This window comes from Rhamphochromis sp. 'chilingali' (genome assembly GCF_963969265.1).
Source record: "Rhamphochromis sp. 'chilingali' genome assembly, chromosome: 15".
Classification (NCBI taxonomy): domain Eukaryota; kingdom Metazoa; phylum Chordata; class Actinopteri; order Cichliformes; family Cichlidae; genus Rhamphochromis; species Rhamphochromis sp. 'chilingali'.
The window spans coordinates 28,260,547-28,274,487 of record NC_137942.1 but is presented as its reverse complement, the minus strand read 5'-3'; the positions used below and the strand labels follow the sequence as shown (position 1 = coordinate 28,274,487).

General features: G+C 37.2%; 1 protein-coding gene across 2 annotated transcripts; it reads left to right on the top strand.

Moving 5' to 3' along the window:
- The first annotated feature begins 1,983 nt into the window (after positions 1-1,983).
- On the top strand, positions 1,984-13,858 carry bcl2l12 (BCL2 like 12). 2 transcript variants are annotated; one of them, XM_080906172.1, is made up of 8 exons: positions 1,984-2,107; positions 7,344-7,515; positions 7,813-8,011; positions 8,298-8,511; positions 9,280-9,384; positions 11,974-12,047; positions 12,237-12,500; positions 12,618-13,858. In XM_080906172.1, the coding sequence occupies exons 2-8, from the start codon at positions 7,346-7,348 to the stop codon at positions 12,657-12,659; spliced, it is 1,068 nt and encodes a 355-aa protein (XP_080762298.1). In that variant the 5' UTR covers positions 1,984-2,107; positions 7,344-7,345; the 3' UTR covers positions 12,660-13,858. The 2 variants fall into 2 exon arrangements, with proteins under 2 accessions (XP_080762298.1, XP_080762297.1); XM_080906171.1 differs by having other exon boundaries at positions 11,971-12,047.
- Positions 13,859-13,941: the final 83 nt, after the last annotated feature.

Here is a 13,941-nt window from a genome sequence, read left to right as displayed (position 1 = left end):
ACATATTGAATAAAACTGAAAGAATATAAATAATAGTGAACGCTGCGGACCACCACTTCAGGATGACAGATTTAAAATGGGAGGAAATAAATGACAAACTTAAGATTCAGTCAAGCCGAGAAGCAATATGTATCAGATACTGTAATACTATTAACTACACTCATTCTCCAATGGAATGCCAGAAGTTTCAATGCTAAGAGCCAGAAATTCAAGCAATTTATTTGAGATATGAAAGAAAAGTCCAAGATAATCCATATCCAGGCATCCTGGGTTAAATCTAATTCGGAATTCGTTCTATTTAACTATGCAACAGTTTACAGGGACAGAGAAGAAGGAGAAGGAGGAGGCTGTGCCACGCTTCTTAAGCAAGGCATCCCATATACAATACTCATATAGAATAGGGGAGTGCAAATGAGCAAGGATATGTTGTTAGAAATTGGGCTGAAAGACTATGTGATAATAAATTATTATAAGCCATGTGGACGGCTGTAGCTCAGGTGGTGGTGAGTATCCTTGGGCAAGATACTAACCCTAACATGTTGATCATCTCCAAATGTGTGTGGATGTTAATTAGGAAGCATTTAGAAACAGTAGAAAAAACTGCTGTTGTGAATGGGTGAATTGTCTAAAGCCCTTTGCGTGCTTAAGATAAAGTAGAAAAGCACTTTATAAGTACCAGTCCATTTACCAAAATGTTGAAAAAAAAATAATCCAGAGAAACAACAAAAACATGTCATGGTGGGGTTTACGTTCATATTTTACATTAAAAATGGTTAACCCACCTTGTCTATGGTCACTTTGCAGCACAGCTGTGTGACTCTATGGTTTTCATTTTGGAACACTGCATTAACACCCAATAATCCACCACAATGAATATGAGGAAGAGAGGAGAAGATTAGTGACTTTATTTAAGAACAGCAAACAAAGCATTAAACTGTGGAATCTGTTAGTACACGGAAAGTAGGCAATCTTTAATTTGATTATGTTTGAACAACGGGATTAATGGTGGTGGCAGTAATGCACCTGTAAGTTGGGTGTGCCTACCGCATTTAAACTAGTAGTAGTTGAAGAAGAGGTGGAATCAAAAGGATCAGTGATGATTTATCAGTGTACACAGGTGAAATGGTTTCAATATTGTTAGCAGTCCACTGGATTGAAGAAACAAAACCACTAAGATCTGTGATATGTTCAGACTCGAACTCTTCACTGGCCAGTCTGCAAGACAGTCACTCAGAATGCAGACCTGGCATTCTGATAGAGATCCAGCAAACATTGTTCAGAATTGTTATGATGGGGCTTATGGTCACATTCTTATGGGTACCAGCGCATCATGGAGATAAAGGAAATGAAATGGCAGATAGGACAGCAAAAGTCGCAACAAGGAGACCGATAGTAGATATGGTTATTAGTGTGAGTAGGACGGAGCTCAAGAGTAGAATACGATACAAAATGATCGAAAGGTTGGCAGAAGCAATGGGAGGAAGAGAGGAAAGGGCGATGGTTTTATAGAATCCAAAGGAAGGTGGGGGAAATGAGAAGTACAGGCTGAAACAGGAGAGAGGAGACGATTATATCTCGACTGAGATTTGGACACACTGGTTTAAATACCACATTGTTTTTAATAGGTAAACACTGTACAGGGGAGTGTGACTGCAGTAGGGAACAGGAAACAATAGAACATGTTTTCTTGAATTGTCAGAGGTATGATATTGAATGCAGACAACTGATCAAAAAGCTGGACGATATGGAAGTGCAGTTGGACTTGATTGTTTTGTTTCGCACGACCTCTGTAAGTGAAAGTTATCGGGCTGCATTTTGGTTTTTAAGGCAGGCCCATTTGTTCGAGAGGCTTTGAATTTTTTTTTTTTTTTAAACTTTTCATTTTTTTGTCATTTCGGTCCACACTCCACACCAGTTGGTGGCGGTAATGCGCTATTTTGCTGTTTGCCAACCGCCAGTAAACCCTATACAGAAGAAGAAGAAGAAGACGTGGAAGCGGCAGAAGAAGACGATTACCACGGAGTTCAATGTAGCTGCGCAAGAAAACGGCAAAAACATTCTAAACCTCAATTCGGGTCTACTTCGACACGTCGAGACACACCTCGAGGTACAAAGTTTTTATTGTATATATAAGTTTGTCTCAGTCTAGCATGTATTTACCTTTCGTAAAAGTTAGTGAAATATTCTTTGAACTCGAGTCATCAATACCGCGGAAAAGTTCTGTCCCTGGTCGGTCGGGCGATTACTGTTCTTAATTCACGTATTCTTTGATTAAAATGAATTGAGCTAAAGTTTTTAAACGATATTAAAGAGTACCTTGGCAGAGGTATCTCATAGATGAGGGTCGTCGTAAATTTTGTTTTTTTGGAGGGGGGTTATAAAAAGTGTGTAAGGCGGTGTTTTGTTAGGTGGTGTAAGGAATGAATGGAATGGAACTATTAGAATCACTTGTTTGTTTCTGTTTCTCTTTCAAGCTGTTTCGAACCTGTTAACAACAACAGAGAGTTCGCAAAAGAATCGATTGGGCGGAACGTAGAGAACGTATACACAATCGAACGTCACTTGAATATTATCTAGAAAAAAAATTCTTTAATTGAAACATGTAAATAAGCAGTCAATTCTATAGCTCCATGGGGTTTTTCCATGTCATTTTTGTCTCTTATGTTGAGCAAATTTGTTCCTTAGGGAAAAAAAACAAAAAAAAAAACTGAGTTACTAGCATAAGAAAGTACATGAGTATACATATTATAAGGAACAGCTCTTTATACTACCATCAAATAAGGAAAAGCACTGGGGGATAACTTCGCAATACGTCAGAATCAGAGAAACGTTACTAATTCCAGAGAGAATTTGTGCAGCACACATACATACAGTGCAGTGAAGTATGTTTAGTCTGGTTCAGTTTGTGTTGGTCTAACCCAAGTTGATGAACTAAACACTCTCATAGCACCAGAAATTAAAATAAAGCAAAAAAAAAAAACATGCATAACGACAGTCGATTGTAAGTGCTAGTTTCAATCATTGGATCATGAAGTCAGTTCCATGATAACTAGACGAAAATCAGCCACAATAAACAATTTGCTGATCAACTCTGTGGATAGATCAAGTTCACCAGGGAGGATATGAAAAATGGCAGACTGGCTTTGTTGGTCTGCAAAATTTTCCTCAGTAATGGAGGACATTTGAAAGTCACTGTGTATTTTAAACATATGGATTAGTATTTAAGGTTTGTTTTAGTTATATTATTAGTTGTATTATTATTACATTTTTGCATCTTGGAGCAAAGGAAAGGAGATTTAAAGATTAAAATATCAGAATTTCCTAATGCAGGACATTATCCAGTCATTTGATTTAAACTGCTGGACTGTCTTAAAGACATAAAGACCTGGATGGCCTCTAACTTTCTGCTTCTTAATTCAGATAAAACTGAGGTTGTTGTACTCTGCCCTGAAAATCTTAGAAATATGGTATCTAACCAGATTCTTACTCTGGATGGCATTACCTTGGCCTCCAGTAACACTGTGAGGAACCTTGGAGTCATTTTTGACCAGGACATGTCCTTCAATGCACATATTAAACAAATATGTAAGACTGCTTTCTTCCATTTGCACAACATCTCTAAAATGAGAAATATCCTGTCTCAGAGTGATGCTGAAAAACTAGTTCATGCATTTATTACTTCCAGGCTGCACTAATGTAATTCATTATTATCAGGATGTCCTAAAAACTCCCTTCAGTTAATCCAAAATGCTGCAGCAAGAGTCCTGACAGGGACTAGAAAGGGAGAGCAGATTTTACCTGTATTGGCTTCCCTTCATTGGCTCCCTGTTAAATCCAGAATTCAAAATCCTGCTCCTCACATACAAGGTCGTAAATAATCAGGCCCCATCTTAGAAACCCAAATCAGAAAAAGTTGGGACAGTATGGAAAATGCAAAAAAAGAAAGAAAGAAAGGAGTGATTTCTAAATTTGACTTATATGTCATTGCAGACAATATGAACACAAAATATTTCATGTTTTGTCTGGTCAACTTTATTTCATTTGTAAATAGACATCCTTTGCTGTCATTCAGACCTGCAACATATTCCGTAAAAGGTTGGGATAGGAGCAATGTAGTGCTAGCAATCAGGTGAATTTGTTAAATAATGACGTGATTTGAAACACGTGATGTCAACAGGTGATTGTAATTATGATTTGGTACAAAAAATTAAAAATTGTCTTTACATATTTCAATAATTTTCAAAAAAATTAATGTTCCTCAAATAAAGATAGAAAGAGATTTGGATAGTTTAACTTCAACAGTGCATAAGATAATTAAAAGATTGAAATTCCATCAATGTATTATTGTAGGGTCTACCTTAGAATATAAAGTGCCTTGAGGTAGGGCTGGGCGATATGGCCTAAAATCCATATCACGGTATAATTTGAAGCATGTGCGGTAACGATATATATATCGCGATATATTATTTTCTTTTGTATAACGTATTCTACACACTAAGGCACGCTTAAAATCCTTTAATTCTCTCAAAAATCGACAGTGTGCCTGGTTCTGGGTGTGCTTACTGACCTCAAACAGATTTTATGTGGTACACGGCTCTCAAAAATCTGTCAAAAATGTTTGTCGGAGCATTACGGTTACCGTAGTCAGGAGCCTCGCGGAGTAATCTGGGTCCAAAACTCCATCTGCTTTCAGGTCCCAAAGTCAAACGAACACTGCAGCATCACTGAGAGTTAAAAACTGTCTAAATTCTTTCATCTTTAATAAAATGATCAGCGTTGCTGCTTTACCAGGTGCAACAATTAAGTTTAACATCCAGGCATCCATGAAAACAGAATTTATTCAATTCAACGGAGTTAGAAGTTAGCTAGCTAGTTTCCACCTAAACATGATGTGCCATGTTCTGACTGAGAGATATCTGAAAAAATTAAAACGTACAGCTCTGCTATCACTTCCAACATAAATGAAGACAGAAAACTAAACAGCAGTGACGTTTGTAGGGTTACTGAAGTTGGACTAGCTGGTATATAGTGATGTCCTAAGTCACAGGTGTCGAACTCCAGGCCTCGAGGGCCGGTGTCCTGCATGTTTTAGATGTGTCCTTGATCCAACACAGCTGATTTAAGATAAGATAAGATAACCTTTATTAGTCCCACACGTGGGAAATTTGTTTTGTCACAGCAGGAAGTGGACAGTGCAAAAGTTATGACGCAAAAATTAGAATACAATAAGAATAAATACAGTACACAGCTGTACAGAATAGAATAAAATAATATACTATATACAGTAGAATAAAATAGAATAAAAATATACAATAAGATAAAAAATAGAATACGAATGCTATATACAACTGAGTAAAAATACAACGATGCCAGAAAAGATTATTGCACTTAGTGTTATTGCACATGTGTGGATGTGTGTGTTTGTTCAGTTAAAGTTTAATGGCTTTAATTTAAATGGCTAAATTATCACCAACATGTCTTGAAGTTCTCCAGAAGCCTGTTAAAGAACTAATAATTTGATTCAGGTGTGTTGAAACAGGGTGATATCTAAAACCTGCGGGACACCGGCCCTCGAGGCCTGGAGTTCGACACCCCTGTCCTAAGTGATTGCTAGCAAAACAGCTACATTGGCATAACATTAGCACAGTGAAGCTGAAGGATGAACGCTAACCTTTTTCCACTCAATAAAAGATAACGTGAGGGTTTCTGGTGGTTAGGGACAAATGCAATTGCATAACAGGATGCTATAAACGGACTAAACTTCAGTCAGGAAAACTACTGAGATAATCCATCCACAATACGAGGTTGGTCATTAATATACTGCAACAACATGGGAATAGAGCGGCTGCGAGAGAATTCGGCATTAGTGAATCAATGATAGGGAAGTGGAGGAAGCACAGTTTTTGGCTTTCCTCATATTCCAAAAGTGCTTCATCTTTTTGCTATTACTGTTGCCCAGCACAATTTGCAGATGATGTTGTTTGCAGCTGCTGCAATGCTTTCGACCAAAACAGGTGCAGCTTGATGATGACACCATCAACATGTGCTATTGCGGTAGAGCGGTATAGTAAAAATCTCTACCGTTGGTCAAATTTATATCGTTTCTATCATTTACCGTTTATACCGCCCACCCCTACCTTGAGGCGACTGTTGTTGTGATTTGGTGCTGTATAAATGCAGTTGAATTGAACTATTTCACACAGGGCCATGTAGGTTTGGATTTTTTTTTCCCCTTAACCCTTTAGAGCCGGTCGGAGCGGGCACGCTTTGTTTTGTGTAACTATTTTTAAATCCCGGTAGCTCTGCAACCACGTAAGCTAGCGCAATAATTTTTTTTGCATATGAAACTGGAGGAGTTGTACTTACATCTTATGCCATCAGCTTGTCCTAGGTCACGGTTTCCTTCCACATAAAGCTTTGCAAAAACTGTATAAAAAGCACTTGCAGCAACAAAAACATAATATTACGGAAACACGCTTTGCCGATCCGTCAGCGCGAACTTTTGAATGTCCGCCATTACCTGCCCGAAACCGGAAGTGATGTCATTTTCGCGGAAATGTAGTTTTTTTTTTTTTTTTTTTACCATCAGGGCCTCAGGGTCTATACTGGTGTTTTTAAAAGTTATCTTTGACTTTATGACTTTCTGTGTCGTTTCTGGGATGCTTAGGACTCATATTGCACTGCTGGAAATAGTTTATTTTGATGCATATGCTGCTTTTTTGCAAATTTGTAGTATAATATTTATTTTCGTTTTTCCTGCAGTATATAAAAATTGGTGTATTCAAAAATAAAACTATGAAGACACTCAAAATAAATTTCCTGTGGTAGGAAACTATTTTGTGCAACTTTTTTGTATTTACAGTTTTGAGGGATAAGCCTCTTAAATTTCTCTAACTAGAAATATATGTTAAAAAAGCAAAAACGATTTTCAATTTTTTTGTAGTTTATTGCACGGTTTTGCAATTTATGTAATTACTATGCACTTAATGAATACATATTATTAAAATCTGGGCTATAATTGCTGTATTGATGTATAGCAACTTGAAATGCTCCCAAAAATGGCACCACACGATGTAAAAATATACTATAAGCTCTGGCGGACTTGGTTCTATGGTAGGTCTTAAAGGGTTAATAATAAACACCTTCATTTAGAAACTGCATTTTATGTTTACTTGTATCATCTTTTTCTAATATTTAAATTTGTTTGATGAAACATTTAAGTGTGACAAACATGCATAAAAAGAGGAAATTAGGGGGTCAAACACTTTTTCACTCTATTGTAGCTTATTTTTTGAGGATTTTATAACATGACTTAAGTTTTTTTTTTCTTCTGTAAACTGCAGTGATGTCAGACTCTGAAGGACGCCGCTCATCTGTGTCCTCCATCTCTTTGATTGAGATTAAGAGTGAGACTCATTTAGTGCTCCAAGCTTTTCTACATCGCTCCCTTTTAATTCCTCTGAAAGAGAGGCCTGGGAGGGTAGGAGGGGCCTACAACGATCACCACAAGTACAGGTAATATAACTCACTACTATTCTATTTTTTGCTTGTTTGTCTTTGTGTTTGTATCTTTTTTTAAAAAATTGTAGCTCAAGACACAACATTCTGGATAATAACTCACTGACTTGTGCCGTTTGTGACCTTTACCAGTGAGTAGCAATGATTAAAGGGTAGATAGTTTTAGGACTTACTACATTTTAATCAATCTAAAGGTTTAAGTAAGTAATTATTTTAAATATAGTAATTGAATATTTGCAATATTATTTATGTGACCATTTATTTTTAATGAATTGTCTTGTTTTCCCATGCTAGTTCCAACCCAAAACCAAAAACAAAGGATGAGCGGAATCCTCAGGTTGTCACTTCAGGAGATGAAAAAAAGACTGGATTCAAAGACCTCATAAAGCAACTGCCACATCGTAACAGCACACAACGTCCTGCCAAAGACCCTGAAGGCTCATTGGGCAGGAAGAGCAAAGCAAAACCTGCACACCTCAAAGACAAAAGCGAAGTAAGTGTGTTGTATTGTTTTGAGCTGGAACACATGAAAGACCATGAGTGATGTTGGACACAAACCTGTAGTGTAGTGTCTACATGGTATTGTTATACATTAGTACTATGATACATTAAGACCATGGAGGCTAGAAAAGAGTACTAAATGGGAAAAATTTATAATTTTCACTTCAGTGTCTGAGACTGGTTCTTTTTTTTTTTTTTTTTTTTTTCCTTTTTTCTCATCATAATTATCAGTACTTAACTAAAATTTAATAGTTTAAATACTTCAACTGTTTCCACAGGATGACACCTCCTGTACATCAGAAGAGGATGAAAGTGAAAAGAAACTAAAGAAAAAGCTCAGCCAAAAAAACATCAAACAGAAGCTCTCCAAGATCTTCAGTTTAAGGTTACAGAAGGATAAGGACAAACAGGAGCGTCCGTCTCATCCGCAGCGACCTGACACATTACCAATTAACAAAAAACCGGAGCCTACACCAAATGTCATCTCTCCCAGTAAGCTCTCTGACTGTTACATTTTCCAAAAGAAGAAATATCAGTCATATTTAATCACCTGGACACACAAAATTCGCTCGTCTTGTGTACATTTGTAATATTAAAGATGTATAAAAATTGCATAAATGTATTCATCTAAATGTAATTTTCACCTGTTGTGTGGTGAACTATTCATGCCGATTGATGTCAGCAATACTTCCTGACCATTTAATTTAGTAGGGCAAGGAATTTTTTTCCATTACAGCACCTTTTCATCTGACTTTTACTCAGGAACCTCTTCTCACTTTTTGCTAAAGAATTTTATTTGATGATCTTGTTGACAAAGATAATCTACATAAGGTTCTTGCACTCAAAGGAGGTAACTTCTATGGTACAACTTTTATTTTGATATTAATATTTAAGATCATGGGGGACTTAAATGGCAACTAAAAATGGATGAGATTGACATTTTTTTTTTTTTTTTTTTTAGTTGAATGAACTGAGTGAGGTGGGAGAGATAAGATTTAAATTATTTTGAAGGGTATCTCAGTGAGTCGAATAGAAGCTAGCCTGAGAAGGAGAATGCTGCAATGAGCTATAGTGCCAAAGGCAGCACTCACACTGAGGAGGAAGACAGTGGTTAATAAACCAGAGTCAGCCATTGCTTTCTTGGAAGATACTAGTGAACATAGTTCTCCTGCAATAACTCAAATTAAACACTTGACTGCATTTGAGTGGCAAAAGTCTTTTTATTGTTCATGGATATTTCATATACATTTGTCCATACAGATCACCCTCCTGAGTTCTACAGTAATGTGGCAGAGAAGCTGGAAAAGATTGCCCAGAAGTCTACCAGTATAAAGAGAAATAGTCCCAAAACACAGCCACCAACAGGTAATTGCATGCACAGCCACGCATATACATTAATTCACTTTAAAATGGTATATTGACCCAAACTAGAATTCACAGAACGGTAAAGTAACTAATAAATGTAAGTAAAATGTATTTATAAAGCAGATTTACCGTGTTTTCACACTTACAAGGTCCTATAGGGTAGCAACTAACCACAAAATGAACATAAATTTTTCATGTTCTTCAATAGTGCAGAGCACCTTCTTTGTGTTTTACTTTGCTACCACCCCAGATGCATCAAAACGTTAAAAATGACAACAACCACCAGAGGACAGGAGGGGATGCATGAGTTAGACATGCAGCAAATGAGACATTAGTTTGTTAGCAAGGGAATATTAACAGGGACAAAGGTGGGTTTTGAGTCTAGACTCAGAAGCAAAGATGTGGGTCTCCTCCTCCTCCTCCCCCCCCCCCCCCCCCATTTCAGGTGATAAGATCATTCAATACACATGGAGCAGTGACCACAAAGGCCGCATCACCTTTTTGTTTGAGGCATCAACTTGTATGTAAAGATCTGTAAAGAGCTTTGATACTACAAAAGATCTGAGACGTATAGGAGCTAAATCAGTGATATAAGCTGACCCCTGCCCATTAAGAGTCTTAAAAATAATGAGTAAGCTCTTAAATGAATTCTAATGTGGCAAGGACAAGACTGTAATGATGTGCCAGTCAGCAGTCTTGCTGAAAGGACAAAAGATTTCAAAGAGGTGATGACGCTTAGCTGGTTTTTGACAACGGAGCAAATTTGTTTGTCAGAGTAAAGCTCTGAGTCACAAAGTTATATTTTGCAAGAGATGTAAAATATAGGATACAATAATCTAACACGCTGGCAAAGGAGCTTGTATGGAGATTTGGATGGACAAAAGATGATGAAAATCTGTTTCGTTCTTGTTCAACTGGACGAAATTGTTAGTCTTCCAGCCTTTTAATATATATTTTAGTGGAAGATATAACTCAAAGTCATCAGTGTACAAATGAAAGGAGATGTTATCTTCTAATAATATTACCAAGTGGAAGCAGATCCAAACAGAAGAAGATTGATCCTGAGATGAACAGTTACTGAAAAACTCTTCTTCTTAAGCTCTACATTGGCTCATTGATAAGAGCCAATGTAGAGCTGCACCCTTAATGCCAAGCCAGTCTGCAAGGGGTGGCAAAAAATTTTTTATCCACAGAATAAAATGCATCACTGAGGTCCTGCAGACTCGGGGCTGCAATATCACTTTAATCTAATGTGACTGGTAAACTACTGGTCACTGTCAGCAAAACTGTTTCTGTACTATGAAAGGCTTTGATGCCCATCTAAAATGCTCCAGAAAGGCAGCACTTGTGACATGGTAGTTTAGAGCAAGGATAATGGTTTTTGGTCAGTTTGCATCCAAGTTTTGTTTGTTTAAGTATTTTTATTTTATTTATTTATTTGACCTGGACTACAGCATGCTTAAAATATGCAGCAATATTTTCCAAGGTTAGGCGTATTGTTAGGTATTAATTATAACTTGGAAACTAGGACTGAGTGTATCAAATTAGTTACCTATGCTGTAACACAGGAAGCATCATAGAAGGGGCTCATGTGAAATGTTACATGAAAAAGTATTTGCCCCTTGCCTGATTTTGTTTTTTTGCATATGATTGTGTCCAAAAAATAAATATAAAATATAGTCATTTATTTATTATTTCATTTATGGGGAAAAAGCTGCCCAAATCTCCTTGGCACTATTTGAAACCTCCCCCCTTGTCAACTCATGAATTAACTGTGATTAACCACGTTTTTGGAAATGGTGAGTTTAATTTCACTAGCCACACCCAGAACTTACTCATCACTGCCAGACCTGAAATAGAACCTGATAAGATAAAACCAGCACATCATTCCACAATAAAAAGAAACTCAAGAACAAATGACTTGAACTTGGTTCAGGTCACTAACATCAGAATAGGTATATCTATAATCCAGTTTTGAGTTCCCTCCCAGACGCCTTAACGCCCACTCACATCCTGGGCCATCTGACCTCAGGAAATCGCATGTTAAGGTGGGGCTAGGTTTCACAATGAGCTCACCTGAAAACCCTGGCTGATTGGGACCCACACCCGTTTTCACACCTTCGCTCAGGCGATTAGAGGATCATCAGGGGGTCCTTTTGTCCCTCTTTGAGGGGATACTCCCATTGGGTTTAAATCTGGGACTCTCCGCCATTTAACCTTAGAACTGAAGAAGCTTCTCGGATGAGAGGTGAAACGTCTTCAAGCAACTTAAAGAAGTCCAGATGCTTTTCTTTGCAAGCTCCTTTGACTACGGTGACCTGGATGACTGAGAACCTTCACAGACATCAGAATAGGTTACAAAGCCATTTCTAAGGCTTTGGGACTCTGGACTGTCTCTCAGCTAAAGAAATCTTACTGAATTGGTTGAAGGTGACTGATAACACCGGAAAAACACTTGAGCAACTGGTGATTGATTAAAAAAAATTGATAGATCAGAAATACATGCAGTACATTATGTGAAGTTAGAAAAACTGATCAAGAACTATAATATCTTCATCTTCAGTAAAGCTGATGTTTCTTTCTCAGCAGTATGTGATAAAGAAACAATAGTGCAGGAACTTGTCAAGGTGCTCTCTTCGGAAGGAGACTCTATCAATACTGTGGTAAGTAGTGGTTCATTATACTGTCTGTAAAGGTCCTTTATTCATTTGTCAAATGTTTTGGGAATAATAATAATAATAATAATAATTACAATAAATTAATCAATTCAGGTAAACATAAAGCTGAAGACGGTGTAAATTTTCCTCATGTGTTTGCGTGCGCACTCAAAGCAAATGTGCATCATTTAACAGATCCAATCGGACCGTTTTCTTCGCTCCAGTTTGACCCGTCTTTCATATGCATCGTTTTCCAAACTCCTGGATGCTGTGAGCAGCAGTCATGTAGCTGAAACTCTTTCTCAGCAACCAACAGCCAGTCCTACACTGCAACGGATGGCTGTCAGCATGGAAGTATCACGGCGAATAGTGACAGCCACGGGAACTCAGCGGATGCAAGGCTATGCAGAGTGCTACATGGAGAACTTCGCCCCATGGCTGAAAAGCAATGGAGGATGGGTAAGTGATTTCATTTTTGCATTGACTGTGATTATGTTTTTTACAGACGGGCCTCGGCTGTTATGAACTCTAATTTTTCCTCTGTATAATTAATCATACAGACTTTTTCATCTGCAGGAGAATGCAGTAACTTTGGATGCGCATCTAGAATATGACTGAGCAGTTTTGTTTTTTTTGGTTTTTTTTCAACTAAACACCAACTGCTGGACCTGACGGGAAAGTGAAGAGGAATAGAGAAACCTTCTCTGCTTTAATATGTGACTTACTTTTTCTTCCATGGCCTTATGTAAACACTCAGTAATTCTTGAAGCCTTTTGAATTCTGCTGACATTAGAAAGACTCTCCAGGTTTTTGATTTGCACAAGTCATTTGTTGTTACTAATATAGATTATTTTATAAAAAAAAAAGGCCTGTCAGTTAAATTGAGAATACCTCTAACATCAGTTTTCTGTTCTGTAGTGACTGGGCAATTTTTGCCTTCTTCCTTTCTGTTCAGTGAATTGGTAAAAACTCCTACTTGTTTCTGTGTCCTTAAGACTGAGTCTAAACACTTTATTTGTATTAAAAAAAAAACTGTAAATACCACCAGCCACCCAGTACCCTTTTAAGATTGAATCTCACTGAAAAATCTAATTAACAATCACCCTTATAGTTTAGTTTCACAACTATCCAGTGAGCTAAAGCAGACCAAGATTTTATGTCTTCTTTAGTCAATTTCCAAATATTTACATTTGCATTTTATTCTAAAGTTTGATTTGTTAGTTCCTGCACTGCATGCCTTACTACTGGTATTGTTCTTTCTGTGGATCTAATTTACATGGGATCACAAGATGTGGATTTGTGTATGTTAGCAAAAGCTATATAGAGAGGGTATAATGTTTAGAGATTAGTGACTGATATTTCTATTGCTATCGTTTGATTGACAGGTCTTTAATCCACAAAAGGTAAACACTAAAGTTTTTGATTTTTTTGTTTTTGCTATTTTTCCAGTTTTTTTAATTGAGTTGGAACAGTCTGTGTTTTTGCATGATCCAAAGTGTTTTTGTGTGTCTATTTTCTATTTGAGTAGGAGCATTTAAACGCCTCCTGTCTGTAAGTTATGAGGAGAGATTCTACATGTTTGAATTGCACTAGGTGTAATAGGGACTGTCCCTTTTTGTTGTTGTTTTTTGTTTGTTTGGTTTGGTTTCACACCAAGATGATCCTGGGTTCAAACCCACCAGGAGGAGCCTTTCTGTGTGGAGCATATTGTCCCTGTGCTCATCTGTTCACTCCAGGCAATCTGGGCTTCCTTAGCCACAGTTGTAAATCTGTCTCTCTATATAACTTGTGTGTGTGTGTGTGTGTAATATTTTATTATTTTTATTGTAAATAATAACCGTTTCCTGTTGAAAGTGGACAAATTCCTTAAGGATGTAAGTATTAACATGAATGGACATAA